At 33.5% G+C, this 21,081-nt stretch overlaps 1 protein-coding gene across 2 annotated transcripts in view; it reads right to left on the bottom strand.

Moving 5' to 3' along the window:
- The window catches only part of LOC117112565 (calcium-transporting ATPase sarcoplasmic/endoplasmic reticulum type-like), a 67,293-nt gene that overhangs the window by 30,111 nt on the left and 16,101 nt on the right, over positions 1–21,081 (bottom strand). For both annotated transcript variants that reach the window (XM_033255658.1, XM_033255657.1), the window contains exons 5-8: positions 19,524–19,662; positions 7,454–7,534; positions 4,822–4,907; positions 1,272–1,338 (exon numbers count right to left, since the gene is read on the bottom strand). In XM_033255658.1, the coding sequence (XP_033111549.1) occupies positions 1,272–1,338; positions 4,822–4,907; positions 7,454–7,534; positions 19,524–19,662 (373 nt within the window). The remainder of the gene's footprint in view (positions 1–1,271; positions 1,339–4,821; positions 4,908–7,453; positions 7,535–19,523; positions 19,663–21,081) is intronic.

Here is a 21,081-nt window from a genome sequence, read left to right as displayed (position 1 = left end):
TTGGACATTTGCTGAAAGAGCAGGGGCAGATCCAGAGATGTCCAAAAGGGAGAGGGTTGAAAAGAAGCTGAAAGTGGGACCGATTGGGATAACACTACCCTAGGGGTCCGGGGACATGCTAACGTGAAAATAACCTAAAAATAAGCTTCGAGACGCTTTGGGCAATCAATTTTTTATTTATTTTTTTTTTATTTTTTCGCTTTCCAAGAGGGAGGAGGGGCTGGGCTGGACCGGCCCTCCCCTCCCCCAAATCCGCCCCTCTAAGAGACCTAGTTTTATGCGCAGTTTACATCAATTACCACAGTGCTAGCATGTATACTTAATATTATGTAATTCAATTTGAAAATGTTTTAAGCATTGCATTTTATTTTTAAAATATTAATTTTTATTAAATATTTCAAGAACGACAGTAAAGGTTATTATGCAGTAAAGGTTATTATGCAGTAAAGGTTTGGTAAAAATTCTAATTACGAAAATATATGGACCCAATCAATCTAATTAATAAATGAAATGGAAAATCAGAAACCTAACTTACTTTAGCATTTATTGGTAATAAATTCATTAATATTTAGTCAATATTACATGAATTAATAGAAATAATGTATAACTCAATTTGGAAACAAGGCCATATTTAATTAGCTGTTATAGTGCAGTTGACTAGCCTACAGTGCCTGTCTTAAGAATGCCCAATTGTTGCCATCAATCACCTAGACGGAAATCTGATTGGTTAATTTAGATCACATGATAACAGGTCACATAAGGGGTTATTTTTTGTGATTAGCCTTCCATCATAGGTATGATATCTTATTGCTAGCTATATGTTGAATCAGTATACAATGCTGTACTCCCATCCTGAACCTAATTACAGCATCTGTCTACGTGTCTCTTGAATTTTAGAATACCGAAAGCCATACCTGGACGCTAATTGGCAACATTGGCGGTACTGCCGATACTCTTGATACAAATCATCTCTTCAGATACAATACAATAAATTCTAAACAATCTTTCTTTCTCTTCAAAACAGGCCAACAATATTTTCATTTGACGAGTTAGAAGATTTTATCATCAAAATTCATGTGATCTCACTACTACCCAAATGAGCGACAATAAGTTTCTTAATTTGTCTGCATTATTGCGTTTAAATGAGAAGCAACATTGAAACTTGATATTTCTGATGACAAGATAAATATTAACTTGAGTTGTGTTTAGAATCCTAAGAGAAAAACAAAAAATTTATTTTACATTACTGTTAATTAAAAGATGAAACTCACCAATTTCTGTGTTCAGACCAGTACCGACTACCACACCAACACATTTTCCTGCAGCAATGTTGGTACCCTGTGAAGAATGAAAAATATGATAAAATCCATCTCTATCTCATCTCTCTACTCCTTCCTTAACTATTCTCCAGCTTGACAATCGAACAATTGCAGATTATTGGTAAAATTTGTGCATTTTCACACAATTGTAAAGCTGCTCTTCTTTTTTTTTTGCAGCTCCTAGGCCATGGAACTCCCTTTTAAGTTAATTTTGGAGTAATAAGCCTCTAAATATTATTTCAGAAATCATTATCATCAACAATACGCCATATCATGCCAATCATTCTATTGGCTTGGTTTACATTTATTACATTTACCAATAATGGACTGTTTTCCTAAGCCCTAGACGTGGAATATTGCAAGGGTTCCACAAAATGGCAGCCTTGTAATGTACAGTCATGAACTTGTGCAATTGCGGGCCAAGCGCATATTCCAGGACCATCCTCCTATTGAATAACATGTTATGATTGTTCGGATAAGTTCGACTGATGCTCCGTAAAGACCTACTACAGAGGAAACAAAATTTCATGGCAAATGATCAGTAATTCCCATTGTGCACTTCCGTGGAATGGACTATGGTTATGAAAGCTGGACAAGGCAGCTGGTTTATTAACCACCTACTGTAAAACAGAAAAACAAAATCTAAAATACATTCGATAACTATTTCAATTTCTTTTGGCAACTGTCAATATTATGAATGGTAACAGGTGAACCCAAGGTCTATGTATTGTCAACACTTAATATTACAGTATAACTACATCAAAATATCATCTATTCTTATGAGGTTTGATAAGGAGTCATCCACATGTTATTAACATTTTAAAAAGTAGAAAGAATTTGCCATTCTGTGAGCTCTCCCACCTGTAAAAGTACACTAAAATAATTGTAATTTTTTTTTCACTCTTTTTAAAAATGAAGTGAACACTAGTCACCCTTTCCTAGTTTTTTTCTAATCTAATGAGAAATGGGATGGTCTCAAAATTTATTTTGAACTTGTTTGAGATTAGTTTTACTCAACTTCATGTTCCTCTGGTCGTTGATTGTGTCTATTCCAAAAAACCACACCTTGTTAAGTTTGGACTGCATAATACGGCTGCCTAGTTCCCTTTTTTAATGTGACTTTATCCAAATACTTAATATACTTTACAAACAGTTATTCATAATGTGTAATGGATCATGTTCTGTCAATTTCAATTACTTTAAATAATACAATTTTTCCTTCAGGAGAAGAAACATTGATTTGTCATATCTTTATATTAAACCTACAAAATATGCTAGCAAGGTATTACATTATGGACCCTGGATGAAGTCTGCCTTCCTTTTTTTGCTTGTAACTCGCACGTAATTTAAGCTACTAAATAATCCCATTGCTATTCCTTATGGACACATTAATATCATTATTCTAATATAAAAATTACTAACTCTGGGAATATTAACTACTAAAACTAGCCTAGCATAATATTTTAATACCTGGATATTAGAACCATAAATAGTAATAATAATCAAGCACATTTTGTTTGAGCATTGGACAAATAATGAATACAAAGATGTAGTTATGGTGTGTGGAGCTACCCAGCCTTGACATTTTCCACCCAGACTAAAGCCAATTTCATGGCCCTCCATCCTCCCTTATTAACCCACTTTTCCATGCTTAAAATCCATTCTTTCTATTTAGAGTTTACCCAATTTTATCACCCATGAACCCTTAAAATGTCTATAACCCACTCTTAGTTTTTTACAGCTATAAACCTTTGAACAAAAGGAACAAAAATATTCTTAAATAAAAATAACGAACATAAAAATAATCCTTAACCTAACCATACATGCATTCATGTTCCTTTAACACTAGCAATACACAGCCATGCTACAGCTGTTCACTGCCAACCCATTTAAGGCTTGGCTTGAGATAATAGGGCCAGATAACATGCTCTGTCCTAGATGTCCACAAAGCAAACTTCCAACACCATGACATGTGGCTGCAATTAATGGTGGCTGTCATTCATATGAAAGCCTAGGTGAGCATGGGGTCGTGATATGCTGCTCATCATTGTGTCATCTAAATATACACATGGCCTTTCATCGAATATCCATTAAGCGTTATCAAATTTCTCATTACACAACTAACAAACACCTACGTAATATACAGTACTGTACCAACCTCATGAAAAATGTAAATACTGCTATCATAAATAAAACTAACAAACTAATGAATCATGAAATATTAATAATACCGATGTAGTAAAGAGTGAAAAATGCCTTAAAGGCCGGGAGTGACTATCATTATTTTTCCCCGTTTTTGATTGTTGGTTATTTTCTTTTAGTTACAAACGTTAAAACCAAGCCTCAACAGTATTGCTGGGAAAGTCAGCAACCATGCGAGCAGCAGTCGGAGGCCTCATGAATGTCCCGGAGGAATTTTTGGGGAAAAAATATAAATAATAAATATACTGTTGGGCTGTATATAAGGGTACAGATAACATTTGGCGCTGCAGGCATTTTATTGATACAATTTTCATGGTTGGAGGCACAAATATTTTTTCCAGGTCTGCTCAACAGCCTCGTATTAAGATGCGTGAATTATTGTTTATTAAAATCATAAACAACAAAGTTTGTATAAAACTTTTTAAAATACAAATTTACTACTGGTAATGTAACATTTATCCATTATACACATCTTAGACTTTTTGATATTATATACAGTAGGCCTCTATAAATTCTATAATCGAATCCAATTTCAAAAGTATTTTGATCATTTGGCGCTTTGGTAAGTATGCGACAGTTCTGTGATTTGCCCATACAAATTTATGCCGATTACCATGTCCCAATATGGATATGAATATGATTTGACATCACCATGCCTTTAGGCAAACACCACAAATTTGTCATACAAACTTCAACAAATTACATAACAACCTGCGTAATTGTGTTTTTAAAATGACGTCATTTGATTTTATTCAAATATAATTTATACTTAATGACAAAAACTGGCATCTTCCTTCTTTTTTAATTAAATATTTAAATTAATTTTATTTAGTTTATTATATTTATTGTTTTTAATTTTCTTTTTATTTTATTCCAAAAAAAGAAGCCTGAAAGACTTTTCTGCATAAAGTGTTACCACTAAAAATGCAGGCTGGAGTATTTAAGCATGGCTGCTCAAGAATGGTCAGTGTGTGGTTTGAATTCCTAACCATGAGTTCAGTAACTGAGAGGTGTTAGATTCCTGTAAAGTCAGTTCGTCAGAGAAATTGATTGACAAAATTTAAGACCTAAACAATTACCCCATGGAATACACAGCAATCTCAGCATTATTCATATGCATATAATTATAAATATCTGCAGCAAAATTTTAGAGCGAGACCTAATTTTGAAGTAATGGAGAGCTAGGCACAACGTCCCTAGCTACATACTCTAATGAAAAATAAACTCACTACCGGCATACGGATCTTTTTCTCTATGCAAAGACAGAGGCGTTAACAATGAGAATGAAATGGTATGTTACCGAAAATAGCAGGTTCTTTTTGTCTTGGTTGACAGCTTTGGTATCTGGGATTGCGTCAGTATGCTTCAAAACACTCACACTTTCACCTATTATCAATAAAAAATATTAATCAATTCTGACATTAATAATAATATTCCACAACAAAAGAATAAAACAAGCAAGTTATATAATAATAATAGCATTTCATGTCTTCATTTACGTTTCTGATCTGTTACAGGAAGATTGATTAAGATTGGTCTTTTGTTTTGGGTGGAATGTGGCTGCCAATATTTCAAGGCTTGGTCGACTGAAGCAAGGAGATGACTGAAAGGTACTTAGTACTAGACTTGAGTAGATGGTCAAGTCCTAATGATAATGCTGACTAAGCAGTTTGGGTAATTTCTAAACTAAACACCATGTACACCTATTAACTAGCATTCCAAAATTAATTGCATAAGGGTTACCAGCCCTCCATTCCTGATAAGGGTACTGATTAACTTAACAAAGAGAACATATCCCATCCCTTTTTTGTGCAGCGTATCGACTCGTGTACGGTGTAGCATATCAGCTTGTATACTAGCACATCCAATCGTGTAGCATATCAACGTTGCTCAAGAATTTACTGTAATAACGAGGATGAGTAGATCTACCCAATGGCTTTGATTTCAACATCTCATCACTTTGTACTTAACATTTTAAAGCCAATTAATATCAATCTCTTGCATACACATCTGAACAGCAGCCAGTTCACTAATTTATTTCTTTTTTTATACACACCAAAAACAAATTGAAATGTAAAGTAGAATTTGTTCGCAGAAACGTAATCAATTTTACATACTGTACATTTTGTGGGTGCATTTTATTGTAGAAACTGTGAGTTTGTAGATCTACTAGTACTAGTGATTTAGACAAGCTGCAAACATGTCTCAGGAATTGATGATCAGTGATGAAATTAATAACTCATTGTGACAATTTATTTGAACAAGTAAATTAATTACAACTGTAAATTAAGTCATTTACTAATTAAGATCGTGAACAGGGAAAATCAGATTATAGGAGACAGTTTTGTGCATATTGCCTAATAACCTACAGTAATTCAGGAGTGAGCCATTTTTACTCAATGCATTTTCTTTTTGTAGTAAGTACGAGGGCCTATTGCCACCCTAATGGGCGCCTTCCATAGGATTCATCCGGGCAAATAACAAACCCCAATTTGTTTTATGTAATTCTTTATTACATACATTATTGAACAGGTTGCATAATTACTGATCAATTTCGACTGATAAATTGCTAACAAAAAATCACCATTGCACATGCTCAACCACAGGCAACAATATTAAACATCAACTGTGCATAAAAAATACATCTTGGTTAATAGGCAAGACTTTTTTTATACCTTGTTTCGTAAAATTATTTCTTTAAAGATAGTCGGACAAAATGATTTTGCTAAAAACAATCTAGGCAGAGGAGAAAGTAAAATTTCATTAATGAATTAAATGGTGTAATAATGAGCTTGACAAAGGCCTTTACATTTATATTAAAGTAATTATTAGTTAATGAAGAAATACATATTATTTTTGGCAATTTCAAAGAGCAGAGGGTGTAATCAAAATAAACAAAGAATTTTATTTTTTTAAATGACTTTTCAATTTCTTTTGGCTAAGTGTGCACTAACAGGCCAAAAATGAAGTTTTATTTTTATTCAAAATCACCATTTTTGGAAGTGGAGGGGGGAGGGGATGTGCGCTATACAAAGTATAAAAAGTCTTGTCTTATGTAACATTATCATAACTACTTGGCTTTAGCATTGCATTAAAAGCAAAGAATTATGTTTCTATTGGCTATTTAGGAAAAGGAAATGCATTTGACAGCTTGAAAAAAAATGTGTGATATAGACATTAACTGATAAGATTTAAACTGAATTTTGCCAACTGATTTACCAAAATTTTGGACAAGAACCAAGATTGATATATAGGCCCCGATTTAGTAGTTTTACAAGGCTTGCAAGGTGGGAATAACTAGTATATGGTAAAAAAAGAAGAGAAGTATATGGTATTTTGCTCTACAGAACCACTTTACCAACCTTTTAGCTAAAGCAATTTAATATCTTCTCCTAATTACCATAATGCATATATTAATCTGAAGTGATTCTAAATGAAGGACAAACCAACCAAGAAAATAAAAGCTGAAATGTAATAGACAGGGGAAAGGGGGAATCTCAAATTTTGACATTATGTTTAAGCCAAGATTGCAAGTCACAAAGCTACTTGGGTCAAATAAAGGTCCTTGGGGGCACTGTTTAAGAGTCAATGATTTAAGATGGCTTGAAATCGAGGTGAGTCAGTAGTTTGTATTCAGTCTGGGTTGTGTGTTCATAAATATACACATCAAATGATGTAGAGTACATGCGAGTAACGCCAAGATTCTTACCAAGTATTATGTTAATGCCATAGAACATATTAGAATGACCATGTAGTGAATAATATAGAGTACATTTAAAGAAATGTGGTTTGTTAACTATTTTGCCTGGCTTCTAAACGCAAGAGTATGAGCTCAATGCAATTTACCGAATATCATAGCATTCATCACTTAATATTTCATGCTTCAGGTACTAAAATAATGAAAAATGCAAAATATGTAAATAATTGTCTACCTGTAAGTATAGATTGGTCTACTCGTAATGTAGTTGAATTTATACTGGTTACACGGATATCAGCTGGAACCTTATCACCCACTGTCAAGAAGGAAAAAAAACATTTAATTCATTGTTTTGTATGTGAAATGAAAAAAAAAAATCATCACCATTGGTTTATGACATCACAACATATATCATAATACATAGATGTTAACTTTGACATTATATCATACCAAATACACTGAACAGAAATACAGACAAAACAAAAACAAATATAGGTCTCACCTCCAGTGAAAGACCACCTCCAATTAAAGACCACATTTCTACAGCCCCTAAATGAATGCCTAACGTATCCCTCTATAGTTTTTAATATTCTAATTAAATACCAAAGCTCTGCTAAAGACAATGAGAACCCTGGTCCCAAAAATGGTCTTTAATTGGAGAAAGACCTGTGCAGTTGGATATCTTGGTCCCTTCTCTCATCTCTCATTTTTAGGCACACAATAAATGTGCCAAGGATTGTCAATAGTGAATATATCACTGTCCTACTTGTAGGTGACAATCCCTTACACAAGACAAACAAACACACACGATGCTTTACACAAACTAAATCTCAATATGAGATTTAGGGAGTTGAGTTGTTTTTAGGTCGCGAGAAAAACTCCTGCAACAATGATAGGAATTGAACCCAGGAACCTGGGATTGGAAGGCAAGCATCTAAGATATTCAACTCCACTCCTTGTGTCTGTCAAGTACAAGAGACAAGGTATAAGAATGTTGTGCCAACACAGTAATTGTGTTGTTAAATTTATGAAGTTGCACTACTTAGCATGCATACAGTAGTCTATTGCTATACTTCAGACTGCCTATAGTACTGTATAGTATAATTTAAAAAAAAAACCAATTTTATATGATCTAATACAATTTTGGCTTTGTTAATACTTGTATCACTAATGTATTTAGAATGTTTCTTCTCTTGTATTACGCATCATAAAAACTGTATTGGAACATGATTGAATATTGATTATGTCATATAATACAAGGATATCACGTTCAGTGCAATTATTCTATCAAATACAGGTATGTAAGATTTATGGTAATTGATCAACCATCTACATCACTGTAATCTACTATACCTTTTGTTTTGTACATATGTATAATATTAATATACACATACACTGTAAAAATATTGTATTGTAGAATTATCAATATGTTTTAATCTCATGCATCATGTACAACAGGACAACCCTAGATAATCATTCTATGCACTCATCGCCCTGGAGAACAACTCACTCCCATGGAAACCAACACAGAGATGATGTCACTGTTCCTATGGCAACTACTAGTCATTATACACAACATTGAGAAAATAGAAATACCTGGTTGAAGAGATGCTGGACATAATAGACAGGCCAGTGTTGTACATTACACAAAGGCTCTGGCCTTCATATTCATAGACAATAATCATCAAACCTTTCGTACAAAAGCCTTCATGATTATGTTCGTGCCAGATATACACATTATTAATGCAGTTTTTTAATGTATAGTAAATGATTGATTTTTCTCCATTGCTTGCTGACGATAAAATAAAAGTTTTTAAAATTAATTACAGTAATTACCATGATTTAAATGTTAGACGGTAGGCTATTAACGGTCCATACCATTATTGCCTGGTTGCATTTGAATTCTTAAAATTAATGGCCACTTACATAGGCGCTACGCATTTGTAGGTATAGTGTTTGAATTTCACAAAATGCATTCCAATGATCAGGGGCAAAATAATTCTAATTTAATACACATTAGGTTTGGCTACAGTATATAATACATTCACTCTATGAAAGATATTGCAAGATTCATCCCCTTGACGTAATCCAACAAAGATTTATCGTATTCAGATGAAACTTTGGAAGTACTGAAGGTAAAATGATCTATAAAATTTAGACTACTTTATCTTCATTCATTAAGTACTGCAAAATGATTAATTATTCTTTAAATGAAAATATTGAAATATTGAGATTGAATGTACAACACCGCCGACAAAATCATGCAGAGAGTTAATTATGAATCTATTGATGTATTTAGGTTTATTCTTTGCATGATGTCACAAGATATATCGTCATTAGTAATATGTTTTTTTTCTGGGCTCCAATGATTATGTTTAACAACATTTACTACATGGTAAATGGAGGAACTAGTGATGTGGCTTTGATTCCCTTCTGTGCTCACTCTAGATCAGCCGCAATTCTCCCAAGGACTAATTAACTCAATAAGCGGACTTTCTTACATAAACAATGCAACAGACCCTAGGGCTAGAATGCAGTCTACTACATCATCATTTCAAGTATCTTTAATGTCATATTTTCACAGCTTTCTGTTTGCACTTGCCTAAACACAATAAATAAATCACTTACAAGAATATAACATACTTATGTATACACAATCAATCTAGGACTATACTCTAACAAAAACGTTTCTTCCTCTCCTTGCGCTAAATCTGCTATAGATGATGCAGGGTTTGCTTGGCAAGCTCATTATCAATAATTCAGAGTTGTAGCTTTATGAAACTTAAGTTGGCACTACAGCAGACATTTTAAGGGTGGATGGGTGATAATATTGGTAAACTTTAACAAATAAGAGTAGATTTTAAGGAGCAGCAAGAGGGTTAATAAAGGTGGGTAGAGGGCAATGAAATTAGCTTTAGATTTGGTTTAGAATTCCAATGCTAAGTGGTCCCACCCACCATATCAATATCTCTGAAAAGTATCTGGAGGATTTAGACAAAATAAATCAGTGGCTTATTAAAAACTGTAGACCCGAAGAATTTTATAGCAATTTAAAATAAAAAAGGGTTTAACTACCTTTTATTTTCTACAAAAGTTGAATTTTTTTTCCTACTCAGCTTTAGGCCTACATTACGATTTTATTTTAGGATATTGGTACATTGTACATTTCACTGGCATTCAATCTAAAGAAGTCTTATCAGATGCTAATTGCACAACAAGAAAAGTCTTTTAAAGACTATATTTTATGTGTCCATCAAATGGATTTCATTTCATACTGTATACACACAATATTTTTATGATCTAAAATCAATCACTATAAACATAGATACTTAATGAAAAATATCTGTACACTCGTACAATTGACGACAGTAGCATAACAACAAGTTGTGGTCTAAGGGGCAAAAATGTATTCTCTAACCTGAAAACATTTTGAATGTTAAGGCTGAAAACACTGCAATTCAAGGCAATGTACTGTATTGTTCAAAGTATCCACACACTCAGGTGTCCATTTGGACTGGGAGCCCTGGGGCCTGGCTCCCCACTGAGAGCCTGTAGGCATTACGTAACTTACTGTCGACAATCCTACAATATCAAATGCTTATTAATTTATTAACAAGTTTAATTTCAATATGAGTAGGTTATTTTTAGACCTGGTGCAAATGAAAACATGATGATGAAAATGCTGAGGATGATAGATGTTGAAGATGATGATTATGACGTTGATTTGATAACTACTGTACATAGATAACAATGATAATGACAATTATGACAATGTTGATGGTGATTATGATCTTGAATTGATAATTGTGAGAATGATAAGGATGATGATGATTATGATGCAAGTTTTTGCCAGCCTAAATGCTTTGAGTTGTGGAGCTCATTCTTGCCATTCCAGCCATACCTTGGACTTACTGAGCCACTCCTAATGAACGAACATAGGCCTACAATAAGGCAAGCAGGCTGATAACAGATAAGAAAGATTAAAGTGAAAGTGCAAAGCCTCCTCACAAGGGAACATGTATGACTTACAAATCTATCCGATGGGCATGCTTTACTCAATCAAAACCCAAACTGAAGATTTGTGTTATCAAGAATAAGTTTCACATAGTTAATGAAAGTGATGATTTTAATGAAACAAAGCCTTTCCTTAACCTCAATCCCAGTTCAGTTTCCATTGCAATTTTATCTGCTTTTATTTCATGAAAGATGTTTTACAAAATCAACATTGAATGCGACATGAATACGTGTCGCTCAACAAATAATCGCTTTGTATTCTATACAACAAATAAATTCGGATTTCGCGAACAGCGAAGGAATTCATTCACCGTGCAGACAAATCTTAATAATTATGTGTGCAACGACTGCTACTGTGCGCTGTTAAAATTGATTGCACTGTGATGTACAGTAATGCACCACTGCCACGCTGTGTATAAATTGACTACTAAAACCTCACTCATTGCACCTGATGCCTGTTGGCTGACACGATTCTATATAAAGAACGCAACGTCACGATGCGCGTGCAACAGATTATTTTTGATGACAATCGTTTAGACTGCCACTGACATTCAGCAGACAGCATCCCGTTGTCTAATGCTCACAGGGGGCAGATTTGAATTCGTCTGCCAACAGTCACATGACAGTCATACAAGTACTGTTAATACGACAATATCGAGCAGGGGGTGGGCATGGTAGGAGATCCCCTCCCTCCCCCTTCGAATGCATGTCTTGTTGTGGAGCAGGAAATCAAGTTGTCCTCCCCAGTATGGCCTGATTATAAATTGACTAGAAATCTACGATAGCTATAATTATTATAGCATAATGGCCAAACATAATAGGAACGTAATACAGATTAAATAGTAAAGTACTGCGGGCCCTGTCTGGCCTATGACTAACAGACCTGATATAATAAAGTAGGCTTGAACGTAATAGTGTCGACTTTGCTGTAAACGACACAAGCTAAAATCATGAATATTATTGTTATAATGGATATGTTTTACAAATTATGTGTTTTCTTAAAATCATATTTTTAGAAGGCACTAGCCTAGTTCCCCAGCAACTAGGGCAAATACCCCTGCGACCGCCCCCCCTGCAAAATGCCCTTGACTCACAATTTGGCGCCTAGTCTAAAATGAGCAACTAGATTACGGGACAGAAGTTATTGTTGATACCTACCGTAATAAATTCTGTGTGAAAAACAGTAGCAGGTGGAATGACCAATAGGAAACATAATTCACTGACAAAAGCAAGTGGTAAACTACAGTACACTTTAAAGAAACCAGTCCAATCCACAGATTAATTATCAATAAATATCACAAATCAATCGAAATAATATTATTCAAAAGTTAAAATTAGGATATAAATAAAGTAAAATTTAATCTTAAAAAATCAAGACTTGGACATTGTAATTAATTACAATGCCACTGATTGTTGGTTGGTGATTTTGATTTTGTATGCAGCAAGGTACACAGGCAATGGAACACAAAAAGTACTTCCACGAAATAAGGGGCGCCCTACACATAATTTAGAAACACGTAGGCGTTGCGCAAATCTTAATGACCAGGCCCCTTCTTGGAAGTACTTCTTGCGTTCCAAATCCCCGGCAGTCGGACCTCTTGCAGTTTTATACTCTTTAGTGAGAGCTAGTGTTCTTAATACATAATTTTGTTAAAGCCACCCAACTATATTTTTGTTATTTCTACTGTATGCATTCTAAATATGTAGTACCATCCCTGATCCTAGTTCTTCCTCAACTAAGCAGCTACAATTGGGTTGAATATATTAACTACAAGTCCTCATAAACAACATTTTTTTTTTCGTTCTGAGACTTACACTGAAATTACTTGGCATTAATCACTTCAAATCTATGAACTACGGCGGCGAGCATTAACATTGTGCTCATTTACATTGATATGTTATTCAAAAAAGCAATACATTAGTAATTCATTTCGATGTTGGCTTGAAAAAAAAAGCTAACTTTATAAGATCCTAGATTACTGTTTAGCCATACTATATAGTAAACCTCCTAATTGTTATTACCTCAATATTTCATGATTTCATATCAGTGACGATGCTTAATTTTTACATTATACAGTACCATTATATAGATGTGACGCATGAAAAATGATTGTAGAATTCTTAAATTAAAACCAAGTAAAATTATACCTACTACTACGTTTCAATCTACTATCAGTGGATCAATGAAGCTGGGAGCTAGACATCAACAACATCTAGCTCCCAGCTTCATCATTAAAATATTTCTATTATTCTCTGTGTGGAGCACTTCACAGATGATAACTTAATGGCTTTTTTAAAACATTCTAAAGACTGAATAATTAGCCTATATACATTAATAATTCAACGATGGTTTTGGAAACTTTAATAAAGAAACATAACAAGAGACATCTTCTTGGCTTCCAGTGCTACAGTAACGGGTGTGCCACATCAATTCTAGGCCTCCTTTTATTTGCAGACAATCTTATTATTTAAAGTAATATTACCACCCCACAGTATGCTTTTTTTTCACTTCAGGAGGATCTGGACAGCCTTGTCGAATGGTTGGAGAAGTGGGAACTTTACACTGACTGTCAATAAATGCAAATAATTTTCCATAACAGAGAAGACATATTTTGTTCACTAATAATTTAAATGGACATGATCTTTATTTAGTTTTCGACACAAAGGCATTTTTATTGTTACTAAATTAAATTTCTGTCCACATATTAAACATATTGTTTGAAAGGCTAATAAAATAATGGGTCTGATTTAAAGAAATTGTTTAGCCTTCATGAATAATGATACTGTACAGTAGGGCATTCTTGTCTCTGTACAAAATAATCGTTCACCCTCACCTTGAATTCCGTAATTTTTCATTTAATTTCTCCAAGTCAAGCCTATCATCACATCGATGTAGTTTTTTCAGGATAATCTTCTTGCATTTAAATCGAAGATCATGCATTCCCTTCTTGAAGAGAGTGCATGATCTTCATGTTATCAATATCAGGATTTCATAATAGAATGATTGTTTTTCTATGTTGTTTTTATGTTTATTGTTGATATGATATGCATTTGTAAAGTAGAGTATTTATATTTTATGGTTTAGAAAACATATTAGTTGCTAGTGTTCATCTGTGTTTTTGAATAGATGAAAATAAAAAAAATAAATAGAAAATGAAAATATGATTTTATCAATAATTATTTTGGTAATTAGCCAACCATATTAAATATACTGTAGGAAATCAGTTCCTATGATTTTAAATGAACAAAAAATAAATTTCAGATTACTGTATTAGCCTCAGTTAAAAATTTAGCCTACTATGGATGACCTATTCCCAGTTTCTCTACAAGATAAAATTTATTCAAATATGTTTTATATTCAATTCACTCATCTATTTAGTAGGTGATTCGGTTTCAAGGACTGGGAATTCATTCTCATTTTTCACCTGCTTTTAAGTCCAAGTTTCAACTGCGTTGTTTTATTTTTTTTTTTTGGTCATTATTGATCAGAAGAAATCTCAGAATAAATTTAATATATTTTGTAAGGTATACTCTAGTTATTATACTTAAAAGATCATTACGGAAGACAGAAATGAGTAAATCACATCGCTGTCATGTTCACACAAAAGCATCACCATGGTAGAACCAGTCAATGAAATGAGAGTCAAATACTATCCATGAAAAAGCCAAGGATGTGTACAAAAAGCTGCAGTATTTGGGATTCAGTTCTTTTATTTAATGGTTGCACTTTAATTTTAGAAAATACAAAATGCAACATTGTAGTAAAGCAATCAGTGAATGAGATGAGCTTAAAGCCTCTCCAGGCTATTAAATGATATTTGACAGAACATGTGACATTAAAGTACATCACTGACCATATAGGCAAGTCATGACTATATATATGGGCACATCATGACCATATATAGGCACATCATAACCATATATAAGTAAGTCATGACTATATATGGGCATACAACAGTTTTTGTTGTTGTTTTTGTTGTTTTTTGTGAGGCCAGATCTTTATAGGCTAAAACAGACAAATTCTGCCATGCTGCTGTGAGGGAGCGTCACTAGTCCACAATTTGGTAGTCTTCTAGTCATTTTATATTTTTTGGTAGTAAGATGGATAAACTGACTGGCCCAATGACGTAAATAACTCGCACAGACAGTCCAAGTTTTGAATCCCCAACCTGAAAGTTGAGCCATAACTTTTGTGCCAACATACCCAACAAAATGTGGTTATTTATATTACATTTGATAATGAAAAAGAATCAACTATTTAAAAACTGAATTTAGTAGTTTAGTTCTGTGTCTGCGTGTACTGTACTGTATAAATCCCCAAAACTCACAAAAAATGAAAAAAAAAAAAATTTAAAAATATAAAGGATTTAACTGTACCTAAATGAGGATACAAAATGAATTACAAAAAAAAAAAATCCAATCAGAACTGGGCGTTAGGCAAAATAATAAAAAAACGAAATATCATTCCTATTTTTTCTGTCATTTCCTGCACTCTGTGATGTAGATCAAATTATTACAGATTTTATAATCACTGTAACAAGTTAATTTTGGCTTCGTGCTTTACATTGAAATAGTAGCTTGTTAACCTTGGATGAATTACACTGGTTTAAAATAACACATTTTGTGAAGTCGAAAAGTGATTTTGCTTCTCTCTGGTGATTGGAAACAGAATAAATCACGCACACAGTGGAACCACCTCCGCTCCCTGGTTGATTATGCTAGTCAAGCGTGTAAAATTGTAATTCAACATAGAATAAGTGTCATCGAAATCATTCAATTTCTACCAGGTAAACAATCCTGTGACAATTTGTAATGTCATGGACAAGGACATAAGCAATGATGATCAACATTGAATTTGAACCATCCACCTTTAAATTATAAAGCCCAGCACCTTACCACTTTTCAATGCTAAACTACTAAAGTACTCTAAATCTGGCATTGAATAATATTCAACACAATTTTATAACTACTATCTACTACTACGAAGACTATATTTCAGTTCATTCAATTATTTCACTTAACTCATCATCAATTACATACAAAACTTCAATAAATATACAAAATTTGCAAACTTTATGCTATTTAGTTTTTTTGCTAAGCTACTGTTAAGAAAAAACATGTTCCAAATAACTGGCCAAATAATTTGCCAAATAGACAATCCTAATAAAAGCTGAATTTACTTTCTTTCAAAATAAGCTAAAAAGCTACTGCAATGAAATTAAAGCTATTGTATAATATATATATATATATATATAGCTTGACAAAGGTTGATAACCGAAAACGTTTGCTCACTATTAAATAAATATATACCTGGCAACTTATTACTTTCTCTCCGGAGTTTTTTGTTTTATCTATATATATATATATATATATATTTGCCTATGTGTGTGTGTGTGTGCGTATGTTACTCGCTGTTGGATGCGAATGAAATACAGTAACAAATAAATAGATATACGGTGAGACACCTTTTGATCCAAAAATGTGTCCCCTTAAAAGGGGCGTCTCTTACATAGGAGTACCTCTATTTGATAAAAAAAAATAAAATAAATAGAAAAAAGTCTTCTTAATAGAAGTTGAAAATGTGTTGATTTGACCATTTGACACACTCAGAAAGTGTCTCCGCTCCCTTAGCAGGGTTGTTCTCTAAAGTGGGTTGGTCGTAGTGTTAAAAGATATTCCCCTTATTTTACGCCATACAAATATACAGTAAAATACAAAACTGCTTAAAAAGTTGAAACAAATAGATAAAAGTATTCAAACACTAAAAAGCTATAAATACATCAAATAACATAAAACTGCAAAATGGCTACACAATCGTTAAACAAAACAGAACGTCAAAATATTTATATTAAAATGCGAAGCCAACAAATCAGTTACAGAGGTAAAAACGATTTGAGTTTAGTTATAAAATTAAGATTAAAAAGTAGTTCATTACAAAGATCAGCAGGAAGGTTGCACCATACCCTAGGGAAGTACTAGTACAAATGACCCCTTTGAATGGCATGAAAACAGGTATCACCAAACTCAAAAATCTTAAGATTCATTTCTCTATTACTGACGCACCCACTGAGATGGTAATCAAAATTGATTGGTACCTAAAATGGAAATCATCCCTGTTTAGGTTAAAAAACCCTAGTATCGATAATTTCTATAACTTGGGTTTTCCCAATTTATGACATAATAAAAGCTGGGGAAAGAATTTCCTTGCTTTGATTATAGAATTTTTTTTAGTCACCAAATGAAAATTTGTGAAACTAGAAAGGACCAAGGAATTAGAAGGTAACCATCTGAACCATCCGGTTACAACTACAATAAATGAAAATGCTTGTAATTATCTGGAATACTTATCAAAAATGAATAATTTCAAAGATCAATAAACAAAAATTAATTTACAAATATTACGACGTACATTAGCAGCATATTAAAATAAACACTAATAATCTTAAAGTAGGCCTACACTTAATTTTACTAAAAAATATGTCTGGCAGAATTGCAATTTTCTAAATCACTTGGTATAGTGTTCATTCATAATTATTGCTTCAACCATAAATATTTAATGGTCACAATAAACAGAGTGCTTTCATACAAATACACAAAAGATATAACTGCAATAAACTAAACAATGCATATTCATCAGATTGTGATTCATCATGAGAAAGGCCAAACAAAAAATAAAACATGTTTCTTATCCTCATCCTTCTTCCTTATCACTTCTTTATGAAGATGAAAGGGAATGGTAAATTACTACTATTATGTGGGTAGTATTACTACTATGTGTGTGTGTGTATGGTGACCATCTTTGTGAGTAAAAATAACTTGGTCCTTATCCTTACCATGTTCGAAGTCAAAATGATAACCGTGATTTTTTGATTATTTGGCCTAATTAATATGAGACAAATTATAATCTGCAGCCATCAACAGTTATTGTATTCATCTTCCAAAGGTAGGATTACCGAATAGCAAGTTTCATCATCAACTTATCAATGTAATTAATAGTCAGAGGACCCATGTCAATTTGTGTCAAGTACATTAATTGCCCTCCTCAACTAGACTTGCGTCAACCTGTTAAAGATGGCAATGTATGTTAAAAATTCTCAAGCAGAATCGGACATCTTGAATTTCAAAATGGCTATCATTCTAACACATTTCACGCAACAACTTGGATTTCAAATATAAATTTAGTTTTAGTGGTAAAACTGTCCATCAATAAATCACCCATCATTAACAAAATATTGACTAGTTTTTTAATGGATTGTTATTGTTATGTTAAATGCTGTACAAACTAATAACCAATCTCAATGCCATTATTACTTTTTCTTCATTAAAAATGAATAAAAATAAAATCTTCATTTTTACAGGATACTCATTTAGAGTTACAGGATATGTTCACACACACACATACACCCACCCACCCCCACACCAACTAACGGTTTGCAGAATCCAGATAAATACCATACATGCTCACGGCTGCGTTCATATTAGAAAATCCCCAATCCAGATATCAAGAAGATGTCAGTAGGATTACTGGCCAATAGGAAAATGGAAATGTGTATGAGATTGGTTAATGAAAGAATGATAGAAATGCACTTAACTTCCTTAGTGATAGCATATCCAGTTAGCGCTAACCGATCAGCCGTTCTCACGCGGGTGCTAACGATTAGCTCCCGATCCAGATACTAGGCCTCATGCAGAAACAGCTTTGATTATCATAAAAGCATCTAAGATCCAGCCGGGAATAAGGCCTTAGCTACTGTCTGTCTCTTATACACATCTAGATGTGTATAAGAGACAGCATACACCCACCCACCCCCACACCAACTAACGGTTTGCAGAATCCAGATAAATACCATACATGCTCACGGTTGCATTCATATTAGAAAATCCCCAATCCAGATATCAAGAAGATGTCAGTAGGATTACTGGCCAATAGGAAAATGGAAATGTGTATGAGATTGGTTAATGAAAGAATGATAGAAATGCACTCAACTTCCTTAGTGATAGCATATCCAGTTAGCGCTAACCGATCAGCCGTTCTCACGCGGGTGCTAACGATTAGCTCCCGATCCGGATACTAGGCCTCTTATCTAGTGTGAACCTAACAACAGCCTATTGTGCACTTACGGCATAAAACAGACAGGTAACTTATTCACGGAGGTGTTCTTCCATTAATTATATCCCAAATAAACAAACTTAACTACTGGTAGTATACTATAAACAAACAATACTTAACACTCAAACTACATACAAAAACATAAATAATCAGTAGCAAAAGTTGGAATACTATAGCTTACCAGCAATAGAGCACACATCTCCAGGAACTAGATCACGGGCCTTGATTTTGGTGACCCCGATCTTGCCCTGTCGTAGGACCTTCGCTATCTCTGGCTCATACTGCTTTAGCGCATCAATAGCATCCTCTGCATTTTTTTCCTGTAAATAAAACAAATTATTTTTCATGTTAAAAAAAAAGTTTCAACTAATTACCTGATGTTATATTGGGAGAAGATATTTCCGGGATATCTGGTTTAATGAATTTGTAGTTACTGTAGTAAAAATATACCCTTGTGATGGGTTTGTTTCAGTACAATTTTTACTTGATCTTGGGAGTGCAAGGGACTGTGCTAATTTCTGGGAGATTTATTTGGTGTAAACACCAATAATAACCCACGAAAGTCTGAAGACTTATTTCCAGTTTGTCATTCTGGCAGTGATTGGGCAGTAGTGTATAGGGAGCCAATCCCCTACCCTTTTCCGAAGAGTATACTGCTTTCTTTAACGTGCACATGGGGCCATAACACACACAGGACTAACGGCTTAAACATCTCATTTGAAAGGCGGTGCGCCATTGTATTTCGCACTTCAGCCCTCCAGTTGAAATACAAGGAGAGCAGCGATGAACCGGGGACCAAGAAACTTCCACAGTTCAGCGCACACACACACCCACACACACACACACACAGTGGCTACCACCGACTGAGCTAAGCTGCTATCATACGAGACCTGGACCCCTGTAATTTCTACAATACATAGAAAGAAAAAAACTAAGACCAAGATTTAGTGGCAATGGTATTGAATTAATTTCATTTAAAATTAAACTGTTCAAAAAGAACAATTATTACAATTGAATTGATCAGAAACTTTAATTGTTTATTTTCCAAACAACATATATCAATCAGCTGCCAGCAAATCACTAATATTCAGTTTGTTCATAAATAAATCATAAACAACATTAATATAAACTATAATTTTCATTATAAATACAATGTTTAAAAAAAAAAATTTAAAATAGTAAGTAAATTCTTTGTTAACCATTTACTAGAAAATCTACAGGTTTCTACTACTGTTAAAGAAAAAAAAGAAAAAAAAACAAAGAAAAACAAAACAATTTTAAAAGATTTATCTAACTTATTTAGAACTTAAATTACAAAGTAATCACTTATTGAATTACATTTTTCCAATTATGCTTAACACAAACAAAATAAAATTTATTGACATTAATGTTGGTAGGTTCCTCGAATTAACCTATGACATTTCAAAACTGTTACGCATAATTTGACATGGATGGGACAGCACACTGTAGCTGTTAAATGAACTAAAATGGTTATAACATTTACATTTGCAGGTCAGTTAATGTCATTCCTGTATGTTTGTGGCAACAGATGGAGCATTCACATTACAGACACCAATCTATATATCATCATCTCACACTTGCCTACAGTATGCTGTCTCCCGCTAAAGATCATTAACACTTGATACGAGTAGGCTCTAATTAAATTTGAAAAGCAAAGTCTGTTGATTTTGTTGATTTCGAACAGCGTACTAGAAGCAAAGGCAAACGAACTGAACATA

Source organism: Anneissia japonica, unplaced genomic scaffold (genome assembly GCF_011630105.1).
Source record: "Anneissia japonica isolate Jap-2015-1 unplaced genomic scaffold, ASM1163010v1 scaffold287715_len1027211_cov185, whole genome shotgun sequence".
NCBI classification, from domain to species: Eukaryota; Metazoa; Echinodermata; class Crinoidea; order Comatulida; family Comatulidae; genus Anneissia; species Anneissia japonica.
This window is presented reverse-complemented; position numbering and strand designations above follow the sequence as displayed.